Genomic DNA, 26900 nt, shown 5'->3' with positions numbered 1-26900 from the left:
GTCACTGAGATATTTTAAATTATTTTTTTCTTACTAAATCTTTGAAACCTGGGTGTTTTTTCAACCCAGGGCAATTTTGGTAGTTATCTGGGGTGATTTTGATCTTGAAAACCTGGGGGGAGACAGTAGAGGTATATGTGTGTGTTCCTGGCAACAAGAAGGTGAGAACTACGTAGGAATGATGTGAACATCCTACAATGCCCAGGCCAAACCCCTACATCAAACGATTAAATGCACCAAAAGGTTATGAGAACCTGCTTCACTTAAGGCACATCCCCATTTGGATTAGTCGCTTATCAAGTCCTCAGTAGCCATATATGACTGGTGGCTACCCTATCAGATGGTGCAGCTCTGTAACCCAGAACAATTTGGAACTTGGGTTTTGGTAAATTTGTTTTCCTGCTCATCCTAAAGAGTTATCCAATAGACCTGTGGGCGGGCTAAGGACGAACCCATCTGTCCCTGAGTGGTCAGACCCTTTCAAAGCCATCAGTCCTCCCCAGGGAGACTGGGCCTGGGACAGACAGTAAGCCCTTAGAGACAATGGGCTTTCTTAGAGACAATGCTGCAGCCCTGCTACCTGCCTGACAGGGCCAATTGTGGTTCAAGGAGAAAAGGGCTTTGTCAGGACAGCAGCCGAGGAGACTGTGGTTCAATGGGGCCCTTATGTCTGCTCTGGTCAGAGCCCCAATGCCAGCCTGGGCAGGCCCAGCCCCCTCCTAGAGCAGATGGGAAGCCTGAGGCCCAGAAAGGGTGTGGAAGGCCCTGCACTAGATCCCAATGTCCTCTACCTTATACCACTGCCCAAAATATGAAATTCATCTGAGACTAAAAAACCTTTCTCAAAGCATAGGATGAGTTCCATGTAGCCCTTAACCCCAGGCAAAAGGAGTCCTAGCCAGGACCCTAAATTTAGTGTCTCTTCAAATCTCAAACACACATCAAAACAAATGTGTCAAAGAATACTTAAGTGTACCTGTATCTCAGGTTCTGAGTACATCTCTGACAACTACAATCCTAAGAATCCTTTCTCGTGATTTAAAAAGGCCCGGCTATTAAGAGAGGCTGCTAGAGCCTAAGTGTTCTCATCATACAAACATTCCCCCTGCCAAACACACATACATGGGTAACTATGTAAGGCAGGTAAATGTATCCATTAGCTTGATTATGGTAATCATATCAAAATGTATGCCTATATCAAATCATTGCATCATGTCTTAAATATATATAATTAGTAATCATCAACAATACCTTAACAAAGCTGGGAAAAACACAGCCAGAGGGAAACACTCTCAGTGTATTGTCCTATGTCCTTGGAACAATCGCAATCGAGTCTGGGTGCAGTGACAGTTTGAAGGGTGTACCGTTGCTACATCAGAATGGACACCAATTCATAGCACAGGAGGATTTGTGCTGCAGGAATGCTTAGGTAAGAGAAAAGATAAATTCTCTTGTCAAATCCTCCCTCTCAGGTTGCAGAGTGCTCGCGCTCTTCCATAATAAAGTGACTTTTCCCACTGAAGCCAATTATCCAGGCTTTTTGCAGCTCTGTGTTCAGTTCATACTGGTCCTAAAGGTATTTACCTCCATTCGAATTCTGGCTCCACATTCCTTGGGGTGTGCTTGCATAAATGACCCACGATCCAGGATGTGTTCTGTGTGGGCAGTGCCTGGGACTACTACACCCTTTCTACACTCGGGGAAGGGCCAAAAAGAGATGTGTTATTTGACAGATAAGGAAATTGATCCTCATGAAAAGTGAGTTAAAGTCATCCAGAAAGTTAGAAGTCACATGTTCGGAGAACCCATCCCTGAAGGCCCAGCTAGAAGGACTCGCAGGAGAGAGGAGGACAATGACAGTGGAGACAATAGACTGGGGGCCAAGTAGCTTTGTCCTCGCCTGGCTCCTCACATGGAGATAATGGTCCCTTACAGGAGACTTAAATGAGATTATACCCAGAAGGAGGCTCTGCCTGTAGCAATGGTTCAATAGATACTTAAAGGCCACCTCCTCCAGGAAGCTAGAGACCAACACTTCCAGAACTGACCCCTGCTTTCTTAACGGCCCCACACCTTCACTGCCCTGGAGCAGGAGTTTATTACAGTTGAAATGCCAGGCAGCTAAGTGTAGTCTTTGATCCTGGCACTTCCATTTCCCAGCTGGGACCCAGGACAAGTCTCCCATGCTCTACTTTCTGCAAATGACAAAGGCATGTCCCTCGTAGGGTTGTCATAAGGATTAAACGGATTTGTATTTTTTAGCACTTAAAACTCTGCCTGACCCATAGCAAACAGTTTTACCAGTAGAGTGTTTTAAAATTTTTTCTATTACCCACAGAAATACACACACACACACATATACAATTTTTAAATGGTAAATTTTTATGTATTGGTTTCTAAACAACTGATCCCATTTTGTTCTCCCATCAATATATAAGGTTTCTGGGGACAAGGGCTAATTTTAGTCTCCAATCACTTCATTTCCTCCTTTGATTCAATTTACCAACCTCCTCTCCTTCATTCACTCAACAAACAAATTAGTACATTTATTGGGCACTTATTGTGTTCCTGCTACCTACTGGCACCCAACACAGATCAGATCTCTATGTTGAATGAATGAATAAGTCAAGGGAAGAAGGGAGAAGGAGGAAAGGAACCAGGTTCTCAGAATCCTTTGGTCCTTCCAACTCGCACGTTGTCACTTCCCCTCTGCGGGAAATGTGCCACCTCTCTGACCATCCTGGGGCGCATCCACTCTGTCACTGGGGGAGGTGGATGCCAGCGCAGTTGTCAGGAGGGGCGGATCCCGCGGACACGCCCCCCTCGCCTCCTGCCACTGACACTGGGCGGTGACTTTGCGTCTGGGAGCCCAGCCCGGTCCGCACCCCAGGAGGGCATGCGCCCCTCTTCGGGCGGCGGGAGCGCTGGGCCCCCAGCGCCCGGAGTTGCCCAAGGGTTTGAGTGACTCCTCCTCGGGGACCCTCCCTTCTGGGGCACGTCATTCTCCCTACCCCTGGGTACCGACCCCGCCGGCTTCTCCGGAGCTACGCTGGGACGCTGGGACGAGTCGCAGCCACCTGCTCCGGAGCGGAGGAGCCTGGGGCGCCGTCGCCGGCGCGTGGGTCCCTAAGCCCAGGGCCCCATGGAGCTGCGGGCCGGCAACGCCAGCTGTGAGAACGGTGCGTGCTGCAGGGCTGGGGACCGGGCGGGCGGGCTCCGCGCTTTGCACCCTAGCTCCTGTCGCCCCATCTCATCCCCTGCCACGGGAACCAAAGGAGGGAAAGGGGAGGGTCAGTACGAGCTGACCCCCACCAGTTCTCAGACTCGCCTTGGTGACTAAGACGAGATGTCCACCTTCGCAGCTGAGGTAGCCAAGCAAGAAAGGGAGGAAAGGAAGGAAACTGAACGTATTGGGGTTACTGGTGGGGGATGCAGTGTGGCTCAGGGTTAGTGTATGGTTAATGCAGATTTTAGTAATTGCCATGATCTGTCTGTGACCCAAGACAGGGGAGAGGACCACAAAGACTCTCCAGCCCCAAGCCCACATACACCTTTCTTCAGTGGGGGAGAACCTCAGGCCGGACTAAGGAAAGATGCTTGGCTTCATGTCAAGTTCTTAGCAGGAATCCGGTAGTGGACTAGGCCCTTCCCTGAACTCTCTCATTTAATCCTTGAAACAACTCCATCAGGTAGGTAGTGTGACTCTTTTACTGTCCCTATTTTGGAAATATAGAAACTGAGGCCCTAAAAAGGTGTTTGCTCAAGGTAGTACAATGGGGAAATGGACTATGAAATAGGGCTCTTGGATCCTAAAACTTATACCTGTATGACTGTGCTCAGCTCCTTTCTTGTTCAGACTCCACTTTCCCACCTCATCTTGGAATTGCAGGTGGTGGGGTACCCCCATTTCTCTCACTTCTGCCCTTCTTACCTGAAGTTTTCAAAGCCAGCCTGTTGAGTGTTGGCTGACTTTGGTTTCCTGAGTGACCAGGCAGCTATTTTCAAGCTTAACCTCTTATCCTAGGGGATAATGTGTTCCCTGGTCCAAGAATATTCTGGAAGAAGAGGCTAGAATCATTTATCCCACCATCCATTTTTCAGATGAGCACTTCTTCAGAATTGGATTTCCTTTGGCTATCAGCCTTCTCTTGATTCACCATAGTGGGAGAATTTGACCCTCAACAGAGGGTCTTGAGCCTGTAGGTGCTGCAGGCATTGCAGTGACAGCCAGGTCCTCAGAGTTCTTTGGCTCCACCACTAGAGATTCACCTTCAGGGAGCTGGGGAAGGGAGGGGAATGGGCTTGGCCTTGCTCACAGGAGTTGCCTTCCTTGGCCCACCTCCTCCCAAGCTCTGGCTCATTTCCGGGGACTCAGAGAACTCCCCAGATTTGGCTCTTGGGCAAGAAGGACTGAACTGGAGGAACAGGAGTGAGCAATGCAGAACCAGTCTGATCAGGGACTGCGATGATGGTTTCCTGTCTCATCTTCCCTAGATTGTGACACAGGTGTCGGAAATACAGGTCTCTCCTAATAGGTTCCAAACCCAACTCTACTACCAGACTTACTTTCATGACTCAAGTAAGTCTCCTACCTTGGTGGGACTCAGTTTCCCCAGCTGAAAGTAACAGGGTGAGACTGACTGTTTTGGGAGGATTCTTCTGATCCTGTTGTCAGTGGTTCTGTGCCATGGAGGAAAGGTCAACATTACCTTTGTTTTATTCCAAAAGGTGCCACTCTGCTGCAGATGTGCCAAAGCTGGAACTTCCTGGCCTTGGACTTTGGGGCTCTTCTAGGCACTGGCTGGGAGTTCTAGTATGGTGGGAGAAGTGCCTGGTCCAGGCTTACATCCTTGGCATTGGAACCTGGGCTTCTGTTATACAGCCTGAAAAGGCCCTTCTACCTCTAGAGATCACCAACTCAAATGCCTAAGAGGCTAAGCCCATAACAAAAGTGGCTGAAGGGAGCCAGGTAGACTCTGAGGAGTTGCACAGAGCATGTCCTAAGATGTCAACGCTGCTCAGGGACAGATAGTTGTTGCCTCATGGGATGTTATGCCCAGTGAGGTAGCTCTTCTGACTTTCAAATCAAGCCCCAAATATGAATTTTCAAGGGAGAGCTCCCATTTTTTTTTTTTTTTTTGGATATTGAACCCACTTTACCACTTTAAAGCACTCTGTGCTTTACCACTGAGCTACATCACCAGCCCATTTTGTTGTTTTGAGGCAGGGTCTCATTAAGTTGCTAAGGTCTTGCTAAGTTGCCCAGGCCGGCCTTGAACTTGCTATCCTCCTGCCTCAACCTCCAGAGTAGCTGGGATTATAGGCATGTACCAACATGCCAGTTTACAGATTCATATTTTAAAATAAATAAGCAATACCAATTGGGATCGACTTCCCCACTTGCAACCTGCTTTACCGGGGTGGCTGTGGTGTGTGATTGTGATCATGGGCTTTGGCATCAAATGCGCTTGGATTTTAATTTTAGGTTCACCGTTTACTATATATATATATATATATATATATATATATATATATATATATAGTTTTAGGAAGAATACCAAAATCAGTCTCTTTGACTAAAAACCTGGAAATCATCACCATGCCTGCTTATTGGTTGTTAGGAATCTTCATGGAAAACTCCAGAACAGAGGACCATGTGGATGGTACCATGTAGGAGTGTTGAATGTTCTTTGTTCTGTTTTACTGAACTTCTGTAGCTTAGTTTTTCACTGAGGTCTGACCCTTGTGCCCAGGCCTGTCCTTGATGTCATTAGTGTCTGTGCCCGTTGGGAGTCAAGGTTGAACTGACTCTGGGCCACAAGGGCAAATTCAGACACTCAGGGACTCTGGGACTTAGAGAACAAACTAAAGACAGTTGGGGTGGCAAGGACACGGGTCCTTGAGTGGACCAAAGAAAGTCCCAGCCACAGAAGTGACAGAAGCAAGGCCTGAGAATGGTCAGTTCCCACAAACAGGAAGCTCATCATTCCTGGCTAAAAGGGGCTTGTCTAGCCCCACTCCCTCATGCTGTCTATGACCAGTCCCCCATTGCAGCTGGAGCTTAGGAACATGAAAGTAAATAGACCCCTGTGTGGGATCATAAGCTATTGGAGGCCTACATGTCCAAAGGGCTGAGAGGGGATTCTGGTGGAGGGCAGGGGGTTGAACTTAATGATGCCTGTGAACTTGGGGGACACTGCCTAGTGTTTGGGGCATCGGTACCATACATTGGAGTTCTGCAGTCTGACCCTCTGTGTGTCCTTAAGCAAGTGGCATGACCTCTCATTGCCTTTATTTCCATATCTGTGAAGTGGGAACTGAAGGCATCATTTATTTGACAGGTAGCTGTAGAACTATGATATGTTCATGCAAATAAGGCCCTTAGCCAGAGTGACTTTTTAACACACCATCGCTATTATTTTTGGTTCGGGCCCAGTGTGTGAGTGGAGCCCTGGAACAGTGGCCAGTTCCATGATTTTTCAAGTGCACACATGTCCCCAACATGACTCTCACTGTAGTCTTCCCATCCAGGTTCCCTGATCAGTCTCTACTGCTCCTCCCAAGAAGTCCTGTGTCAGATCGTTGGTGGCCTCAGCCATGAGGTGCCTAACAATGCCACCTTTGACAGCTGGCAGGAGAGGATCAGAAAGAACTATGGCTTCTACATTGGCCTGGGCCTGACCTTTGTGTCCAGCTTCCTCATCGGCAGCAGTGTCATCCTCAAGAAGAAAGGTCTCCTGCGACTTGTGGCCACAGGGGCCACTCGGGCTGGTAAGGTCCTTGGGGCAGGAGAGGGTAGGTGGGGCACAGGGCAGCTGAGCCCATAGCTGACTTCCCCTCACAGAGATCAGGGCTCAAGTCTGAGAATATGGTGAAGATGGGCACTAAATTCTCAACCCTACTGAGAGTCGCAGCCACCAACAGGAGACCCTCCTTTATAATCCAGCATTTCCTGAGAACCTTGAGACGTGGGCATTGATGTAAAGATAGGGAAAATTCTCAGGATCAGGATTCAGATACTCCAGCCTTCATTAGTCCTGTCTTTGCTTCTTAGCAACTGTGTCACCCCAGATAAGCCACATCTTCCATCAAATGATAGTTCAAATGCCCCTGCCCACCACAAGGTCAGACTCTAGTGTGCCCTCACTTACTGTCCAGTTGAGCTTTCTATGGGCTACAACACAATTATTGAGTCTCTTTTCACAAAGGACTTGCTTATTTGGAAAATAGAATATGTATCCATGAAATGATTATTGAGAAAATCTCTACTGCTCCTTCCAAGAAGTTCTGTGTTAAATCATCAGTGAAGTTCAGACCTGGAGGGTAGGCATAGGGAAGGTTTTCTAGAAAAGTCAATCTTCCAGCTGAGACCTAAGTCATAAGGAGACAGCAAGGGAAAAGAGGAGGAAGACATGATATCTCAGGTAGAAGGAACAGTGTGTGCAAAAGCTCAGAGGGGAGAGAATATGAGTGATCCTAGAAACTGAGAGTAGTTCAGGTAAGGGGGAAAGAGGAGGGCCAGCTCGTGAATGGTCTTGTAAGCTGGGCTGCAGAGTATGAATGCAATTGCTATGTGACTGAGAGGCTTTAGGCAGAGGAGTGACACAGTCTGATTTATGTTGAAAAGGTCCCTGGCTGCTGGGTAGAGAACAGATTAGGGCACAAGACTGGAGATGGGGAGACCAGTTAGATAAGCAAGAGGACAGCACATGGGTCTGGAAATGGAACTGGGGATGGAGACAAGCAGTGGATTCTGGAGTTTGTTTTAGGAGGCAGAACTCACTAGCTTTGATGTTTACTGGCTACAGGAGCAGGTACAAAAAAAGTCAAAGACTACTCAGGCTTGTGACTTGAGCAGTCGGGGAAGCCAATGGTGCCCTTTTCTAATATGAGGAGTGAAGATGGAGAATGTATTCAAGTTTGGACATGTTCAATGAAGGTTTCTGCAGGACACTGCACTGGGCAAGTGCACTACCAGGGTTCTAGTTCTGGCTCCTGGATTTCTGGTGATGGAATCCTGGGCAAGGAACGTATTTTTTTTTCCTATGCCTCAATTTCATCATCTATAAAAGGGGCATAAGAATAATTGCCAGCCTAAAGGGCTACTCAGAAGACATGTACAGGTTGACTCTTATCTAAAAGGCTTGGGACCAGAAGTGCTAGGAATTTCAGGCTTTTTTCAGATTTGGAATACTTGCATTGGCATAATAAAATACCTTAGGGATGAGATTCAAGTGCAAACACAAAATTCATACCTTATATGCATAGTCGGAAGGTAATTGTATACGTTGTGTTTAATAATTTTGTGCATGAAGCCATTTTATTGTGTGATATTTCCCACTTGTGGCATCATGTCAGCCCACCCCCCCCCCGCCCACTAAAAAAAAAAAATTGGATTTGGGGAGCATTTGGGGTTTGGGATTTTAGGATTAGGGATGCTTCACCTGTAACTTGTTTAGAAAGATCCTTGACACCGTGGTATTGGTATTGCTGTTATCTAAGGAGGGCCTGGCAGAGCCTGAGTGTGCTCAAAAACAAAGAGCTGTGACGTGCAGGTGGACATTGGAAGCAGTGGCCATTGCTACTCTGTTTTTCACTTCTGGTCAAGTGGTTTTTTTTTGTTTGTTTTTGTTGTTGTTGTTGTTGTTTTAGAGTGAGAGTGAGAGAGAGAGAGAATTTTTTTTTAATATTTATTTTTTAGTTATCGGCGGACACAACATCTTTCTTTGTATGTGGTGCTGAGGATCGAACCCGGGCCGCACGCATGCCAGGAGAGCGTGCTACTGCTTGAGCCACATCCCCAGCCCCTGGTCAAGTGTTTTGAAGACAGTTACTTCCCAAGTGCAAGTGCCAGGGAAATGTCTGCTTATGCTCAGGGCAGAGCAGGGAAAGCATCACCAACCACTCAGAAAGACAACTTCCCCAGAATCCCTTGTTCCCTCCAATGTGCTATTCCAGTGTCTTCTGAAATGTTAACTCTTAGAATAAAATGTTCTCAGAGTTTTTAGCATTTAGACAACATCCTGACCACTTCTGGAAATGGATGAAAGCAAAAGATATTCTCCTTATACAAGAATAGAAGCATTCCAAAAAAGAAACATGATTTTTGGGTTTTCACAGAACTGGTTCAGGCCCATCCATCCCTCATCATCATCACCATCACTGATATTTTTGAGACTCACCATGTGTTGGGTCCTTAACAAAGTAGACTCAATTCCTAACTTTGTAGAGCTTCCATTTTAGTGGGGGAAATGCCAGAAAATTCACAGATCAACCAAATTTTTACATGACACATGCCATGAGGGAGAAGAGGTGGTGTTATAAAAGAGAATCCAAAGGGGAAGTTTTGAGGGGATTGGGGGTATTAACATTCAGAGATTGGCAGGATACATGTGGTTTCAGGCAAACACTGGCAGGAAGTGAACTCTAGATATAGGGAAAAGTATATGCAAAGGTCTTGAGGGAGGAAAGAGCTGATGGTTTTTGAAGAACTAAAAGAAAGGAGAAGAGTGGCAGGAGGTGTGCTTGGCGAGGTGAGCGGGGCCAAGACTATGTATGCATGGTCTTGTTAAGGATTCTGGTCTTTATCCTAAGAGTAATTGGAAGCCATTGGCCAGCTATAAACAGAGATTTAATTATAAAAGACCACTGGCTGCCATGAAAGGAATAGATTATTAAAAGGACAAGTGTAGAATCAGAGTTGTCACCTGTCATTGTCTCAGCCTAGACCAGAGGTGATGGTGCCTTTGAGTCGAATGGAGGGAGTTAAGTGGACATGTGTGAGACAAAGTCAGAGGAGGAGGAGAGAGAAGGGTCAAGAGCAATTCCCTGGCTTCTGGATTAAGCAACCAAGTACGTGGAGGTGCCATTTACCCCAGGGGTTTCATTTGGCAGGTAGGGGGGCATTTAAAAATCAACCTTTTAGGACAGAGATTGAGATGCCTGTGAGATGTCAGGGAAACAGTTGGATATGGGTCTGGGCCCAGAAGAAAGGTCCAGCTACAGATATGAAGTGGGCACCATAGATAGATGGTATTTACCACTTTGGGATTGGATGGAACCACCCAAGAGAGGTCCTAGAACTAAAACCTGGGGCACACAGAGTGAAGGCAGCATCAGGAAAAGAGACTGAGAAAGTTTGGCCACGTTTAACTTGGTGTCCATTTCCTTCTACAGTGGACGGGGGCTATGGCTACCTGAAGGACTTGATGTGGTGGGCTGGATTTCTCACCAGTAAGTGGATTCTCTTGCTACTAATAATAGCAGTCTATTGATGGAAGGGATGGAGATGAAGGAAGGGTTGAAAGGGCATTTCTGTTTCTATCATAGGAAGTATGAACCTAAGGCCAGATTCCTAGAGTGAGTCATGAAAACTTTGATATCTTACTCTTATCTCTGATGGTTTTCTCAGCTTAACATCAGTTTTAATCCATGAAGCATCTACCCGCCAGAGAGGTTTGTACAGAGGTGATAAGGATAAAGTTGTATTTTCTCAACTTTCCTTGAAATAAAAGGAGATAGGCTCACTGCCTCTTGATAGTGGACTCTTAGACTTCTCCATGGTAGAAGCTGGGCTCCCAGAAGAACTTCCCCTCTCCCTGGACAATTCATCTGTTGGCCCATTTAGAGCATGACTGTGTCTGACACTTGCGGTGTGCACACTCGCACATTTCCCCCATTTTCCATCACCCTCTCTGGCTCTTAAACCCTAATTCTTTTGAGTTTCCACTAACACCTTTTATTTATAATCCCCTAAGTCAGTTTTGATCTTTGTCCTAGCCAGAGCAATTGCAGTGACCATCTGATTCCAAAGAAGAGAGCCAGGCAGCTATCTGCCCAGCAAAGAGATGGAAAAAACATGGGCATTTGCAATTTGAGAACTTAGAAGGGGAGAATTTAAGCTCTTTGGGATGTCAAGCTTTTCTAAAAACCTGCCTGTTGATTTAGACTGTCCACAGTTCTCCTGGGAAAGAGGGCTCCAAGGACCGCTGGTACCCAGAGAATCAATAAATTTAACTTAACTTAAAGATATAGACCAAAACATGGGCAGTCCCTGAGACAGACTAAACTGTGCCTGGACTAGAAACCAAGAGGGAGGAAGAGGAGGAAAAGAAGAAGAAAAGGGGGCTTCTATTCACAAGTACTGCATGTAGCTAGACCTCAGCCTCGTCATCTTTAAAATGGAAGGATTTGGTCAGGATAGTCAGGGAAAGAGCATAAGGCTCTCCTGAGCATGCATGGTCTTGTTAAGGAATGCTGGTCTGGGTTTTAGGGATGATTGGAGCCTGAAAGAAGCCATCTCCACCCAGATTCATCTGGAATGGAGATGATTCCTTGAAGTCACCCTTGTCTTTTTCTTCCCTTCATTTCCTAGTGGCTGCTGGAGAAGTTGCCAACTTTGGGGCCTATGCATTTGCATCTACAACAGTTGTCACACCGCTGGGAGCCCTGAGCGTCCTCATAAGGTTATTGTCATCTCTCTAGCCATCTTCAGCTCTTTCATGGGTTCAGTTTCTTGAGACCTGGAATTACCTGGTGGGATCCACTGCATTCAGGGACCTGGCTTGGTCCCAGCCCCTAGAAAGAGGCAGAGTGCTGTTTGAAGCTCCAAACCCTTGAGTTGTTTGCGGCCATTGGCCTTGGCATCTCCTTGACTAATGGGTGGTTAAAGGGCAGGCCAAGCCCAAATCAGTTGTAGGGGCTGCCACAGCCAGTAGGCTGATGTCTCATGTGAACATCTGGCGCTCCAAGAGAAGCGTGCAAATTAAGAGCACAAACCCCAGATTAACACTGAGTTTTAATCCTCACTTGAACACTTAATAGTTCTGTTATCCTGGGCAAGTCACTCCATCCCTCTCAGCCTCAGTTTCCCTCCTGCAAAATGATAATGCTAGTATACCTACCTGGAGGTCCCGTTCTGGAGACTAAATGTGACGCTGCACAGGAAGTGTTTAGTACAGAACTGGCACTGAAGAATAACCATGGCCGCCTTATACTGAGGACTCACTATGTGCTCTGTGTTCTCCATGTGTTCCTTATTAACTCATTCAATCCTCACAACCTGAGGCTAAGACAGGTGAAGCAACTTGGCTGAGGTAACCAGGTTCCAAGTGGCCAGCCCAGGATTCCAACCCAGGCTGTCTTATACCAGAGACTGGGTGCTTAGCTGCTATGCTATGTTGCCTCTCAATAAACACTCCACAAATGATTGATCATTTCGGAAATAACTGAGGCTAATCTGGGGATGAGCTCAGTGACAGAGCGCTTGCCCAGCATGCCCAGGGCCCTAGGATTGGTCCCCACCACCATGAAAATGAACTAATTACTAAAATAAAATAACTGATACTAAAAGGGTATGTTTCCACCACCCCCACTCCTCCTGAGCTACACATAGAGCCAATTCCTCTGCGACAGTGCCAACACTTCATTTGAAGGAGTTTTGATATGGGGGCTAACCTTGGAAACCTGGTAAATCCCAGCCTTCCACACCCAGTCCCCATAGTTTCCTCTGTATTGTTTCATCATCTTAATGACAATTTTGCAACATTTCCACAGTCAGAAAACAAATTTGACCATGACTCACACTGTAGGACTAGCCCAGCTGATTTTAGCTGATGAAGCGCTGATACCTCTCTATTGCATATCTGATAGGTTTACAAATCCCTACTCCCAGGAAGTTGGGAGAAGCATGTAATCCTGCATTGTGTAACCCTTGCCTATGCAAATGCAATCAGACTGTTTAAACAAGACATTTTAAGTAAAATGTTTGGGGCATTTTTTACATCAGTATCCACTCTCCTGATACTTTGCACCAAAACTTTTTGAGACGAATGTTGTCCCAGGACAGCCAACAGATTGGACCCTACTCTAATGCCACCTTCATTTTTTTTAAAAAAAGATCCAATGATCAGACCCAGCTTGACTGATTCCCTTTTCCTTCACCTCTGCTGTCTCATCTAGAGGATGAGAGGAGAATAGAATTATGTCACCAAGGAAGAGCAAGGAACTGGAAGTATTTTATCCAGGAAAGTGAAGACTCAGGGATCCTCTTCACTGAGGTGTGGAGGTTATGAGACAGAACTTGAGCTCAAATCCTGACTCCACTGACCTACCAATTTTATTTCTATGAGGCTCATTTTTTTCTCATCTATAAAATGGGGACAGTATATTTTACTTCACAAAGAATTGTGAGATGTTAGTGATATTTAGAGATAATAAATGTAAAGTTCCTAGAACAGAACTTAGTAGGGAAAATATGATCAAGACACTATGTCTAGAATTGTCATTGTGGTCATTCATATCGACATATACAAATGATTTGTTCTTCATGACCCAAGGAACAGAAATGAAACAAGGAGTAGAAGTTTCCAGAAGGTCTATTTGTGATGGATAACTAGAATAAACCTACGATGAGCTCATTTTGCTTGTAAAAGGGATGAGCTCCCTGCTACCAGAGGTACACAAGACAAGACTGAAAGGCTTTTCACAGCAGTCCTACAAGGGATATGTCCACAGGATAGAAAGACAAAAGCTTTTCCAACCCTTCAGTTTGCAAATGATTTCTGTCTCAAAAAAATGAAAGAAATCCACTTTCCCTTCTTTTCCTCCTCCCAGAAATGAGTTTCTGTTCTGATCATTTTGGGGAGGTCTAGCAAAGCTTTCACTTTGTCAGAGCAATAGATTAGAGCTCTAATCTATTGCTGTCCATGATTTCAGCCCCACTGTCTCTTTGGGCTGTACTAACCCCTTTCTCCCACCTCGGCGTGCAGTGCCATCCTCTCCTCCTATTTCCTGGGAGAGCGTCTGAACCTGCTGGGGAAGCTGGGCTGTGTGATCTGCGTGGCTGGCAGCACAGTGATGGTGATACACGCCCCTGAGGAAGAGAAGGTCAAAACCGTGGTGGAGATGGCTTCCAAGCTGAAAGACACAGGTAGGCTTCCAGCACGAGAGAGCAGCAAACACCAGGGCTGAGCCCTGAGGAAGTTCCCATTGACTGCTGACCGTCTCAGGTCCACCCCTGCAGGAGAAGGCAAGCTAAAGCAGGCTGGTGCATGTTAGCAAGGCGAGCTCGTGGCTGCCTAGCCTGATGAGTGTGGACACCACTTACCGTTTCTTATGTGCTAGACACCGTCCTGAATGCTTCATATGCATTGTCACACTGAATCTCACAAAACCCTACCAGGAAGATCCTATTGTTGGTCTGTTTCTGTACATGCGGAAACTGGGGTCTTGGGGGTTTAATAACTAACCCAAGTCATTGAAAGGTTTGAAGCTGGGACTGGAACCCATGTTTGTCTGACTCAAGAGCCACCTCCCCTGGGGTCCTAGTTGCTGTCCGCATCCTTCACAGCTGGGGTGACCTAGTCTCTCCTTCCCACAGGGTTCATCGTGTTTGCTGTGCTTCTGCTGGTGTCCTGCCTCATCCTCATCTTCATCGTCGCCCCACGTTATGGGCAAAGGAACATCCTCATCTACATCACCATCTGCTCCGTGATCGGAGCCTTCTCAGTGACTGCCGTCAAGGGTCTGGGCATCACCGTCAAGAACTTCTTCCAGGGGTTGCCAGTCGTACGGCACCCCCTCCCCTACATCCTGTCCCTCATCCTGGCTCTGTCCCTCAGCACTCAGGTCAACTTCCTCAACAGGGCCCTGGACATCTTCAACACCTCCCTGGTGTTCCCCATCTACTACGTGTTCTTCACCACCGTGGTGGTGACCTCCTCTGTCATCCTCTTCAAGGAGTGGTACAGCATGTCTGCCGTGGACATCGTGGGCACCCTCTCTGGCTTTGCCACCATCATCTTAGGTGTGTTCATGCTCCACGCTTTCAAAGACTTGGAAGTCAGCTGGGCCAATTTGCCCCGCACGCACAGAAACCCTACGCCATCGCCCACCCCAGAGCCCACGGTTATTAGACTGGAAGATAAGAATGTCCTTGTGGACAATATAGAGCTTGCCGGCACTCCATCACCAGTGGAGAAGCCCAAAGTATTTATAATCCATTCTTAAAGCTCAGACTACATGAGTGAGAGGATGAGCCCAATGGTGCAACCTGACCTCTTGATTTCAAAACATGCTTATTTTTGGTGCAGCTGTTGCCAATGGATTTATTTTTCCTTGAGATGTTAACTTATACCTCATCACTGCTTCTAGGAGAAAATTTTCCACCCAAGGAGAGGTGGTGGCAGAAATTCCTGGAAACAGCCTCAGTGACCAAATATCTTAGTTTACATTGGAGCCAGCAGGTCCCCTGGGCCTCCCTTTCCACTGGTTCCTTTGGTGCCATCTCTGTGTTGGGAAGAAGAGAGAATTTGACCTGTTGAATGTCACAATCTAAGAACTTTCCTGAGATATTAGCCCTCAGGAAATCCTTTGTACCAATTCTCCTTCTGAGACTGAATCGCCATTCTTTAGCCCAAGAATGAGATAGAGCTGGCTTCCCGAGACCAGTTTGTCAGCCACCCCATCCAGAGCCGACAGCTATCCAACCGGTGTCGCTTCTGCCATTTCCTCTCAGAGGCAGAAGCAGGACCTCAGCTGACCTTACTGTGAAAGACACCTGATGTCTCAGGAAAAAATTTCAACCAGCCTGTTCTCCGAGTACTCCAGCCTGGTGGTCAGTGTATTGGTGTCCATCCAGTCCCCTCCATTGCCACCTCTTCCCTCACTATGACTGTCCCAAGGAGCCAGTCACTAAGACAGACAGGCAATAATTTTAGAACTCAAAATAACAACCAAAGATGTGCCACAGCCAAGCTCTGCTGACCAAATCTGATGTCCTGTTTGGCTCTACTCTGGACAGAGACAGCAAAGGCACTCTCTTACAAGTGATCTGGCTAGAACCAAGCTGGAATTCAGCAGAGTGCATGGGTGCTTGATGCCACATCGCCCAAAAGGGGAGTTAACTCAGTCATGTGTGAGGTTGGTCTCCCACAGAATACCTTTTTATTTTTTTCAAGGAGTCAACCAAAATATGATTTGGAGAGGTGGAAAGAAGCATGAGGAGAAAAGTCGGGAGTTGGCAGAAGATAGTCGCAAGCTCTCTGGAAACCAGGGGCTCATTTTGGGGTTTACTCTTATGCCCAACCAGGTATAAAGAGCTCTTCCGGGTAATTTCTGGGCTGCAGACTTGGAGACTTGGCCAGTGGGATTAGCTCTGAATCTCAGTGACAGAGTCGGAGCACAGACTTGGCATGGGTGCATTTTGGCCAATGACCAGTTTGCCATGGAGTCCCTGGTTCCACTAATGAGTTAGCTGTTTACCCCAGGAAGCACCATGCTGGGGCTGCTCCACACCATCAGCTAAGGGTGCTGCCTTCAGTCCTCTTACATTTAGCCAGGGGCATCTACTAAATCGGAGCAGCTGGAGATACTCCTCCTTTTCTTCTAGCTTCAAGAATATGGGAGTTGTTGCAAGAACCATTACAAAGGAAAGTTAGGAGCCAGTTTACTAGAAAGAGGGAAGATTTGAGCCTCAGCCTCCAGGTGGGTACAGAGCTTCCCTATGAATCCCCAACCTGTGTGCTATGTTTACATCTTGTGCCTTAGTGAAGCCAAAGCCCAGGCTGAACTCTTGCTGGCCTTGCACTCCAAAGACTCGGTGGACTGACCGACTGCCTCCCTGCACCTGTAGCCCTGCACCTCCAGGTTTTAATGAATGTGGATTTCTGTCTGTAATTAAAATCAATGCAACATATTGAATCTTGAAAATAGGAGTGAGCTGAGGGTCCTGGGAGTGGGGCTGACAGGTCAAAAATAAAGGCTTTGGAGTGTTTGATATTTGCATCTTGAACTTCCTTGATCATGGAGGAGTTCAACTAGTTCCTCTAGTTTTGGGAGGTCAGTCCCCATCTGTAAAAGAGCATGACTACTAAGAAAAGCCCTCCAGAGTCTGCCGTGATGCCCTCACTGGAGCGGGAGAGGTTGTTTTTGGAATAGGGTCCATTGAAGGCAATGCTTTCTGAGTTCATGCCTGGGCCCTTACCAGGCACCAGGCAAAGTAGGCATTCCATGTGAATCCTCGCTTTAACTCCTCACAGAGTCCTACAGTGGATATATTTTTTTTTTATCCCCAATGTATAAATGAGAAAAGGAACTTGGAGAAGATGATTGCCCAAGGTCACACAGCCAGGGAGATTTGGAAGTTGACATCTGATTCTAAGCCAAGGGTCTTAACCACCAGGTGGTGTGTTTTCCCAATAGACTAACCTTACACCCTCCTGCAGAGTCTGATACTACTTTACTTTCTTGAGATCTGTGATGTCTTCCTATCCAGATATGAACTGCATGAGAGTTAGTCTGGGCTTACTGTTTATCCCTTGTTCCTAACATATGGTTAGAATTTTTTTAAAAAAATGAACTTGATTGGGAGCCAGTTTCCAATCCATGGCAATCCTATGAGAAACCTAGCATGGTAAACAGAGTGACTCTGAAACCAACATAGTGAGCACCTTCTGAGCACATGGGCTGTGGTGGGCACTGTCGGGTACTTTCACACAGAGTGATTTTCAGGTAGGTAGGTGAGTCTGCTTTCTGTCACTTTAACAAGTATCTGAGACAATCACTTATAAGGAGAAACGTACAAGGGTTTTGGAGGTTCCAGTCCATGACTGGCTGGGCCTGTGGCTTCCGGCTGGTGGCAAGACAGCACCATAACAGCAAGAGCGCATATAGCAGGGCACTTATGGCTGGAAGCCAGAGAGAGAACTAAGAAGAGTCTGGAGTCCCTATTTTGCTTTGCGACATCCTTGAGGACCCTTCTACTAGGCCCGTCTCTTAAAAGTTAACCACCTCCCAACAGCATCTTCCTGGGAAATAAACCTCCAACACAGAGGGCTTTGGGGGACATTTGAGATCCAGACTACAGCTAATATTCTTCTTAGTTGCATACAAAAGGAGACTCAGAATTCTGACACTTAATCTTGACTCACACTTCTTGTAAGTGGCAGAGCCAGGATTTGAACTCAGGTCAGTACATCCAAGTATTATTCTGTCAACAGATGATATCAACCCAGAGGACTGGCCAAAAGAGTGGACAGTGTCCTATAAAACAGGCAGAGGTGTCTGGGTAGGGACTCATTTCACAAGCCTGAGTGTTATAGTCACGGAAGCATTTGTGTTTAGATGCCTTTCGTGTCCTTAGGTGACCTCACAACCATGAGAGCTTAGAAAAGTACAGTCGGATAGCAAGGACCCTCTCTCAGGATTTCTGTGAAGATTAAATGAGATAAAGAAATGTAAAATGTGCAGCATCTTGCATGTGTTAAGTCCTAAGTCTCCTCACACTGCTGTTCTATCTGTTACAGAAACTCAAGATCAAGGTAGGGATCAAATGAGAGTGTGAGGGCAGACCCCTTTGTGAACTGGAAAGCACTGGATGTGAGCTGGATTATCACATAGGGCTCTAGAATTAGCCCATGCAGCATGGCCCTGGCTGCACCTGTCTTCCCAGCCAGGAGATCTTGGGCAAGTGTCTCTCTAAAGTTTCATCCTTAGCAATGAGATGAGTCATCTTCTAAAGGCATAGTATAGGAGAAGTAAACCAGAGAACCCAAGATCATTTGGGCCTTTAATGACCCAAGACCCAGTTAAACTAAACCAGCTCCTGTCTGGGTGCAAAGGAAAACAGGCCCTTCTCCTGGCCATGGGAAACCCAGGCTTTGCTGGGGCTCAAGGTCAACCATAATGGCCTTGTAGGCTGGACTGATGGTCTTTGTCTTTCTGAGGAGAGCTCATGTCATGGATTCTATCTGGTCCAAGCAGTGAGACAATGAAACAAACACACAAAAGAGATGCCAAACCAGATAACATTCCAAATGAAAAAGTTTGTTTTAATTAAATACAAACAAGGAAAAAAAAAGGCACCACGGCCCATTCAAGTATTTTGCATAGATGTACAAATATTGTAAACAATTAATAGGTGGATAAGAGAGAAGAGGATCTGTTTTTCCATTAAGCATCTCCCAAATAAAAAGAAAATTCACATTGCCCTGGATCCCTAACGCGTACGTACACACAGTGGGTGGTGTGGGGGGACGTTCAGAGGGTGGCTTTGGGCGAGTTGGGCTTGGATTCTGCAGAACTTCTCCTTAGCAGGCTTCCCTAGGGATGGAACCCCTTTCCAGTTGGCATTCCCTTGGCTTGTGTAGGTGCCCCGTAGAGCTGTTATACACATATTTAACACAATTACTGGCTTTAGAACTTGTCCCCAATTTTTAAAATGCAAGTCTTCCATACCTTTGTCAACTAAGAAGAAATTAGGTCAGACCTAAGGGGAGGCTTTATTAAAAAGGATTATTGAAGGATGAGAAGGAGGTACTGCAATCAGAGAGGGGGAAATTGCAACGCAGAGAATACTCAGACTTTGAGATCTGCAAGAAGCTTAGAGTTGGGGCAGGAAAGGGCTTTTCTCTTATGGTATAAGTCAACATGGAGGAAAGGAACCTACAGCAAGCAGGTAGTGCCATTTGGCTAATGTCCACAGAGCCAGGGAGCCAGGGAGCCAGGGGGCTGTCTTCCTGAGGTTTGCATTCAGAGATAGCTCCAAAGCCCCCGAGAAAAACATTCCCAGGTTGTAAAACTGGCAGGAGCCTAGTTTAACTTCTAAAAAGATTTACATCCTTCTTTATCTGAACAAACAGCATGCTGTTGATGGACAGACCAAACTGGAGTGAAGCCACCCTCCTCCCCACCAGACCCTGGACCTACACCTACCCTCAGCCCAAGCCAGAACACAGGCTGTTTGTAACAGTCCTTCCCCAAAAAGACGGGGACAGAGACTCCCATGAACACTGTTCTTTCGAGCCATGTCCACTCCTTCTAATAAAAGAAAAGGCCTTCTCCGCCAGGGCCAGGGGATGCTTGTTCATTTGGAGTCAGTTGGTCCGAGCATCCTCCCTGTGGCCATGGTACCCTCCTCTCCGTATGGCAAAGTTTGCATCTCTTGTGATAATCCTTTGGAATAAAGCCTGCCTTCCCTAAATCCAGATGTGTTTGTACTTGAAACCTCCCAGCAGCACTCTAGGCAGAGGAGTGACCAAGGGATGGTAACTCTTGGCACTCTTCTCCCTGGAAGCCTCTCTGACCTGCTGGAAAATGACTCCCAGCTCCCTGAACTGAACCAGGAGTGAAATGGCAAATAGAACTGGCTGCCCAAAGTTTCCATCAAATTAAAAAGATTCTACCATCTTCCAGTTCACAGTATGATTTTATGGGATGGAGATGGTATTAAGAAGAAAACCCAAAAGAAAACAAAAGGGAACAAAAACCAGGGCTCTTTCCACTATGGTTCCAGGGATAGTGGATTTGGGGTTCAAAAGGCTCATGCCATCATCATGGCCACCACATGGTCACATCAGAGTGGCCTACCTCCTGATATGAGGGAGAAGGGCTGCACCAGCTACAGGAGCATCCAGGCGACACGGGGTTGGTTGATTCATTTGCAAGGGATGCGGGGGTCACCTTTTCTGGGACCCAGTCTGGAAGCACGGGGCATTGGGTGCAGCATGCTTCAATGGAAGGCTGTCCTGACTGAATCTGGCAGTAAGAAGGTGGGGAATGGACATGGGGGAAGGAGGGCCCGAGTATCGTAGCCACCCTGAGGGAAGAGAAATGCATTTTCCTGAGATCCTTCTAAACCCACCCCATGTTTGTCCCCAGGTGTGCATTCCACATCCCCTACCTGTCTACAAACCCAAGAACATTAGTTCAGCACCTACTATCTGCAGAGAACTATGAGGAGGCCCTTGGATGGTGAGCAGGGAATCAAAGGATCAGCCTCCTCTTTGCACTGAGGTCTTCAAGAGCAAGAAGGTGGGAGGTCCCTGGAAAACCCTCAAAGAAGTGAACATTATGCCAGCTCCCCTCTGGAGAGCTGCTCAGCACCTTTCTGGGGGTAGGAGACAAGTCTCTAAGAGATCACCCCCAGCTATGCTATAAAAATTGTCCGACTAGCAGAGCACCCCACAGACTTCCTCCTGAGCTTCAGACAGAATGAGGTCCTTGGAGTCCAGTCCCTCATCTGCTCAGAGCAGTGACCAGAGGAGAGAACGAAGGAAGTAGACATCAAAAGCCTGGTTGGAGGGGGGAGACGCTGCCCCAGCTCAGACTGTTTCACTGCAGTGATTGACAGCTGCCTTCTCCAAGGATCTCTGATGCTCCTCCTTCACTACTACCACAGCCATCCCTGGGGGACCTCACCTAGATATAGGTGAGGGAGTACAGAGGAAGAAGCTCGCCCTGTTGAGGTCACAAACACAAGGAAAAATGATGCTAGGCCCCCATGGCTATACCCCAAGTCCACTTGGGTCAACACTCTTGAGATCCAGTGCAGAAAATCCAGTGGACACCCCATGAGGCAGGACCCTGACTCGTAAGTCACAAGCACCTGATTGCTAGAAAAGTCAGGACTGCTGGGGCTCCACTCACCAAAGCACCACGTGACAGAGTGGGTCTGAGGGGGAGGAGAAGGTAGAAGCGTGGAATGCAGAAGAGAACCTAAGGGCAACCAAGAATTACCAAGAGTCCAGTGGCAACCTTTGGCATCACGGCTCAGAGGAGGCCCAGGTCTGGTGCTCCCCCTGCTGTCTACATTGCCTACAAATAGTACCTGTCTGAGTCAGTGTGACCCGTGTGAATAAAGGGACTCAGGCTTGGGAGATAGGGGGAAGGGGACTTGGCTTGTCACATGCAGCCATATAGCCAGGAGCTGTCACTTTGACCAAGCCCTGAGAAGGACCAGAGCAATGGCTGGTTGGACCCTTTCGCAATCCCTAACAGCTAAAAGAGATGGGTAAGGGCCCAGCCTCTGTTCAGCTTGGGATCTCCAAGGGAGACAGAGCAATGAAAAGCTCTCACACGTACCCTCCATCACAGGCCCTGGATGGATGACTTCTCCAAGCTAAGCTCCAGGCAGGGGGGCTGAGCAGGACTTGCCCCAGCTGGCTCACCAGCTCAGAGGGCCTTGCCCACCTCCATGAGCACCTCTGAACGGGGAGGACAGAGGGCAAAGCTGCCATTCGCCCTCCACCACGCTCTCCCCTCCCTATCCAGGGCTGTATATTGCACAAAACAACATTTAGAAGCCATTAGATAGTAGTCCTCTGGGCCTCTGAAGAAGCTGAGGAGGCATGAGTCAAGAAGGAGAATTTCCGAGATGTGGTGGTTCCAGGAGGAGGCCAGGAGCTGCTCAGAGGTGTCTAGACATGCTTCTTCCAGATCCCGTGGTCCTGGAAACTGTGGTGTCCAGAGTCCCCAGGAAAGCAAGAACCCTCTAGGTGGGTCTAGATTTTGGAGCTGGTCATCCCAAAAGCTCTCTGTGATCGGTATTCAGGAAACTGGAAGGAACAAAAAGGCAGGGAGAAAGAAATCAGCTTGATGTCCACTGGGGGGATTCACGGGGAGCTGTGCTCTTGCTTTTTACAGATGGAAGGGCAGATACATCATCCGCCAAGAAGAAGGCTTTCAACAAAAGTCCTGGACCGTCAGCCTGTGCAGAGGTGTGGCGGAGTCCACTTCCTCACCTCGGCCCTTTCACACTCCCAGGACTGGCAAGCTGAGAACGTCAGCCCCAGAGAAGAGGTAAGGAGAGAGGCCAGGGATACCTGGCCTACCACAGCCACTGCTGCTTATTACTGCCCTTTTATAGATGAGCAAAGGGGGACTCGAGAAAGGGACTCGTTCAGGGCCACCCAGCAGGACTGGTATAGATGCAGGTAGAAGCCACCACAGCTCAGGCACCGAACTGCTACCTTTCACATGAAACCAAAGCCCCCATCACTGATTTCAGGGATAGTCAAGCAGGCACCAAAAAATGCTAAGCTTTTGTCCCTGGTTTTTGCTTTGGGATTTCCATCCAGACAAGAAGCATGCCCTGGTTTGTTTTCTCATCCACACAGGTGACCTCTGGGACTTTCGTGGACTCACCTTTGAGGCAGGAACTACCAGAGGCTGGGACTGCTGAGGGCCAGCAGCAGAGGGCCTAAGCTCTGAGGCACCATTTGGCCTGGGGAGGGTCCTGCGGCCTGGCACAGGGTTTGCAGGGAGCGCCTTCTGGGGTGGCCGAGGCCTGGAGAAATCCTGGAGAGAAATAAGTCAAGCTTCCAGATGGTGCCTAGTATACAGGAAGCACTCAACACAAATTAGACGAATAAGTGCACTAAATTTCTTAAAATCAGCATGTATTTCTCTACACTAGTTAAGTTTCGTGAAACAGGAATGTATTTCTTATGTAGCTGGGAAAAAAAGTTTAGAGGGGCAAAGAATGGATGGCCCCAAAGTTGGTAGGGTTTAAGAGAAGCCAGTTCCTTCCCTGAGAAGGTCACTAATGGGTAGAAAAATGGGCTAAAGGCAAGCATGCAGAGAGGCCAGGAAGAATGCTAAGGGCCAGCGCGTTCTCTAAGAGACTGTAAGAGAACTGAGAGCAGAAACAAACTCAGACAGCAGGAAAAGTCATGTTCTCCCGCTCCCAACGTGATCACCCTTCCCAAACTGCAGTAGCTGCTGGAGGCCAGGAGAGGCCTTCTAGGGAAAGTGATGCGGGTGCAGATGTTGCCTGCAGTTGAGGAAATGCAAAATGAGCCACTAGGGGGTTGCTATCTGGGCCTTATCAGAATGTCAGCACCAGGCCTTGCAGAGCAGTGACCTGCCTCAGGCCACATCTGATAGGACCCAGCTCTGCTCTGCCAGGGGCCTCAGAGCACTGTTTCCTGGAAGCCAAAGCAGCCCCAGGCTCAGGGTCCCCTTCCTTAAGGGGTGGCATCTACATCAGTCAGGCTGCACAAGGCAGACACTGGGTGTCATCCTGGGCCAACGCCCATCTGCAGGTGATCCTCAAGTCCTGTTTACTCTTTTTCTCAGTCACTCATCCTCTCCACGCTTCCATTCCTACCTCAGTGCAAGCTCCCACCATCTTTCTGAGAACAGTGTTTAAACCTGCTGACTAGTATGCTCATTTGCCATCACAGCGGCCTTTTTGTTTTCTAAAACTATTTTTTTAAAAATTTTTTAGTTGTCAATGGACCTTTATTTTATCTATTCATATGTGGTGCTGAGAATCAAACCCAGTGCCTCACACATGCTAGGCAAGCGCTCTACCCCTGAGCCACTACCCCAGTCCCTTTAAAACTATCTAAAATTTTCTTTTTAGTTGTTAATGGACCTTTATCTAATTAATTTATTTGTATGTGGTGCCGAGAATTGAACCCTGTGCTCCACATATGCTAGGCAAGCACTCTACCACTGCGCCACTTCCCCGGGCCCTAAAAACCATTTATTTAACTTCAGTGTAATACATACATCAGGGCCATCTGCCATCAGAGTTTCCCTACTAGTGGGTCCTGGACCAAGAAGGCCCTTTCCTCCCCTGCTTCACAGTCCAGCTACCTCCTTCTCTTCCTTCATACCAGAGCTCAAATCAAATGTCACCTCCCAAGGAGGCCTTTCTTTTTTTTTTTTTTTTTTGGTACTGGAAATTGAGCCCAAGGGTGCTTAACCACTGAGCCACATCCCTAGCCCTTTTTTGTATTTTATTAGAGACAGGGTCTCACTGAGTTACTTAGGGCCTCAAGTTGCTGAGGCTGGCTTTGAACTTGTGATCCTCCTGCCTCAACCTCCAGAGCCACTGGGGTTACAGGTATATGCCACCATGTCTAGCCCGGGGTGGCCCTTCTGAGCACCCTGTACCCCTTCTTCACAAAACTGACCATTGTCACAGCTACATGCATCCCAGAGCCTCTTCCCCAGCAGAATGGCAACTGCTTGCTCATTATGGCTGTTATCAGGCAGAAGCACATGGGTGGGAAGCACAGAAGACGTCCTGAATGCTCAGTGCCCCCTCTCCAGGAGGCCCACATCACCCAGCTAGGAGGGTGGACCTCAGGTCTGGCCTGAGACTAGACAGGATAAGTGCCTTAGGGCTGGGAGGTGGGAATCTCACTTAGCTGGGGGACACTTGGGTTTAAGTCTTCCACCCACAGACCCTGTGATCTTGGGCAAGTTCCTCCACCCTGTGAGACTTAGCAACCCAGGTGAGACAAGAGGGTAGAAATACTCACTTCTTGGAAAGGCTCTGAAGGGGGAGGTGGCTGGCCCCATTTCATCCCTGCAACTTCCCCGCAGAGCAGCTGCCCGCACTGCCTTCCCTTGAGAACCCCCATCTGAACCCCAGGTCCTGGGGGAGCCATGCTTGGGATCTGGATGTTGGGACACCTGCCACTGCCCTCTCCCACTTCGCCCTGTCTCTACAGGGTTGGTTTCTCTCCCTTGCTCCTCTCTCTTTCCACTGCATGTTGAATTGTGTACACTCCCTCAAAAAAAAAAAAGAAAAAAAATTCAAATGTTGAATTCCTAACTCCCAGTACCTCAGAATGTGACCATATTTGGAGCTGAGGTCTTTAAAGAGGTGATTAAATTAAAATGAGGCCGTTAGGGTGGGCTCTCATCCAATCTGGTGTTCTTGGAAGAAGAAATCCAGATACAGAGATACCAGGGATGCAGAGGAAAGGCCACATGTGGACATTGTGAGTGGGCAGCTGCCTGTAGGGCAAGGAGAGAGGCCTCAGGAGAAGACGACCTTGCCAGAACCTTCATCTTAGGCTTCCAGTCTCTGGAACTATGAGAAAATAAACGTCCACGGTTCTATCCACCCATTCGGTGGTATTTTGTTATGGCAGTCCTAGCAGCTGAATACACTCCCCGCTCTTGTGCCATGAACAAGGCATTGGGGTACACAGACTCTCCAACTAGGGGGTGATAGTGACAGATACAATTTGGAGAGACAATACTATGAAGAGAGTACAAGAGCACCAAGCTCAGACCTGGGGGTCAGGGGAAGCCACAGGGAGGAGTGGCATATAAGACCACATCAAAGGGACAAAGGGAGCTGGCCAGACAGAGGGCAGAGGAGAGGATCAGGCAGAGCAGTTTGCAGCTATGTAGACAGGAGACGAGCACCGGGGACCAATAGGAGTTAATTTTGGGTGGAAGGTAGGTAGTGGTTGGTCATAAAATAGGCCAAGCAGGGAGAAAGTGTCCTTGGTTGAGAGGCTGTCTAGGTACCATATTTCCCCACGCTCAAACTGTTGTAATCCTTTCTGAGCCCCCTGGATTCACCAGATTGCTGGAAGGGCAGTCAATTCCAAGTCCATCTTCCCAGATCTGACATTGCAAATTGCAGGTGGCCTTTTAAGGGTGATGCCCCCCCACCCCCTGCGCCCCTGACCAGAACTACTGAGAATCCACTTACCTGGGAAATAATGCAATTTGGTGCAGGGGGTATAGGCCGGCTTGGGGGAGGCCTCCTGGTTGATTCTTTTCTCTCTACTTGAAACACAGTCCCTGGGGAGTTTCTGGTAGCCCTGTTCAGATGTATTGGCAATGGTACAGGTGGGGATCCACCATGTAGATAGTCTGGAGGGGGCCGGGGAGGAGGTTGGGAGGGCTTTCTCAGGGTTTCAGGGGTGTTGGTCACCTGTAGGCACAAGACAAGGATCACCTGAGACAAGGATTTAAAAACTCAGGGGTGCCCTGTGTGGGCATCTCATGGAGATGATCAGAGCCCAGGGATAGACAGATATGCTGACCTGTTACCACCCCTGGGATCCTAGAAGTCAGACCTTAAAGCCATTGGTGGACACCAAAACCAATTGCTATGTCTCTCAAGTCATTAAGATGGCTTTTATTACCAGTCCCTTGGGCCTACAGAGACCCTTGGGAAAATCTAACAGGGTCCTGAGGAATAAAGGAGAAGTAGCAAAACTCAACACCTCCAAGCCCTTACCTTTCGCTTTCCCTGGGGTGTCTGCAACTTGAAAGTTGGGTTGGCATGACCAGATCCATTGTTTTGAGACACCCTGAAGGGACAACTGGAAACAAGGAATAGAGGAAGAGAAGAGGGGATGTTC

General features: G+C 47.8%; 2 protein-coding genes across 3 annotated transcripts in view; one reads left to right on the top strand and one right to left on the bottom strand.

Moving 5' to 3' along the window:
* The first annotated feature begins 3016 nt into the window (after positions 1–3016).
* On the top strand, positions 3017–15009 carry Nipal4 (NIPA like domain containing 4). Of its 2 annotated transcripts, XM_076855726.2 has the most exons (6): positions 3017–3179; positions 6532–6771; positions 10177–10233; positions 11375–11465; positions 13770–13930; positions 14381–15009. In XM_076855726.2, the coding sequence occupies exons 1-6, from the start codon at positions 3143–3145 to the stop codon at positions 15007–15009; spliced, it is 1215 nt and encodes a 404-aa protein (XP_076711841.2). In that variant the 5' UTR covers positions 3017–3142. The 2 variants fall into 2 exon arrangements, with proteins under 2 accessions (XP_076711841.2, XP_076711840.2); XM_076855725.2 differs by lacking the exon at positions 10177–10233 and having other exon boundaries at positions 3143–3179.
* Positions 15010–18873: 3864 nt separating this feature from the next.
* Positions 18874–26900, bottom strand: part of Adam19 (ADAM metallopeptidase domain 19) — an 85001-nt gene continuing 76974 nt past the window's right edge. Inside the window, exons 20-23 of the mRNA XM_076856392.2 lie at positions 26777–26861; positions 26243–26467; positions 22924–23076; positions 18874–22334 (exon numbers count right to left, since the gene is read on the bottom strand). Coding sequence (XP_076712507.1) covers positions 22281–22334; positions 22924–23076; positions 26243–26467; positions 26777–26861 — 517 coding nt within the window. The 3' untranslated portion in view covers positions 18874–22280. The remainder of the gene's footprint in view (positions 22335–22923; positions 23077–26242; positions 26468–26776; positions 26862–26900) is intronic.

This window comes from Callospermophilus lateralis, chromosome 5, assembly GCF_048772815.1.
Source record: "Callospermophilus lateralis isolate mCalLat2 chromosome 5, mCalLat2.hap1, whole genome shotgun sequence".
In the NCBI taxonomy this organism is placed as follows: Eukaryota; Metazoa; Chordata; class Mammalia; order Rodentia; family Sciuridae; genus Callospermophilus; species Callospermophilus lateralis.
Note: the sequence above shows the minus strand (reverse complement) of the source record. Positions and strands in the feature narration are given on the sequence as shown.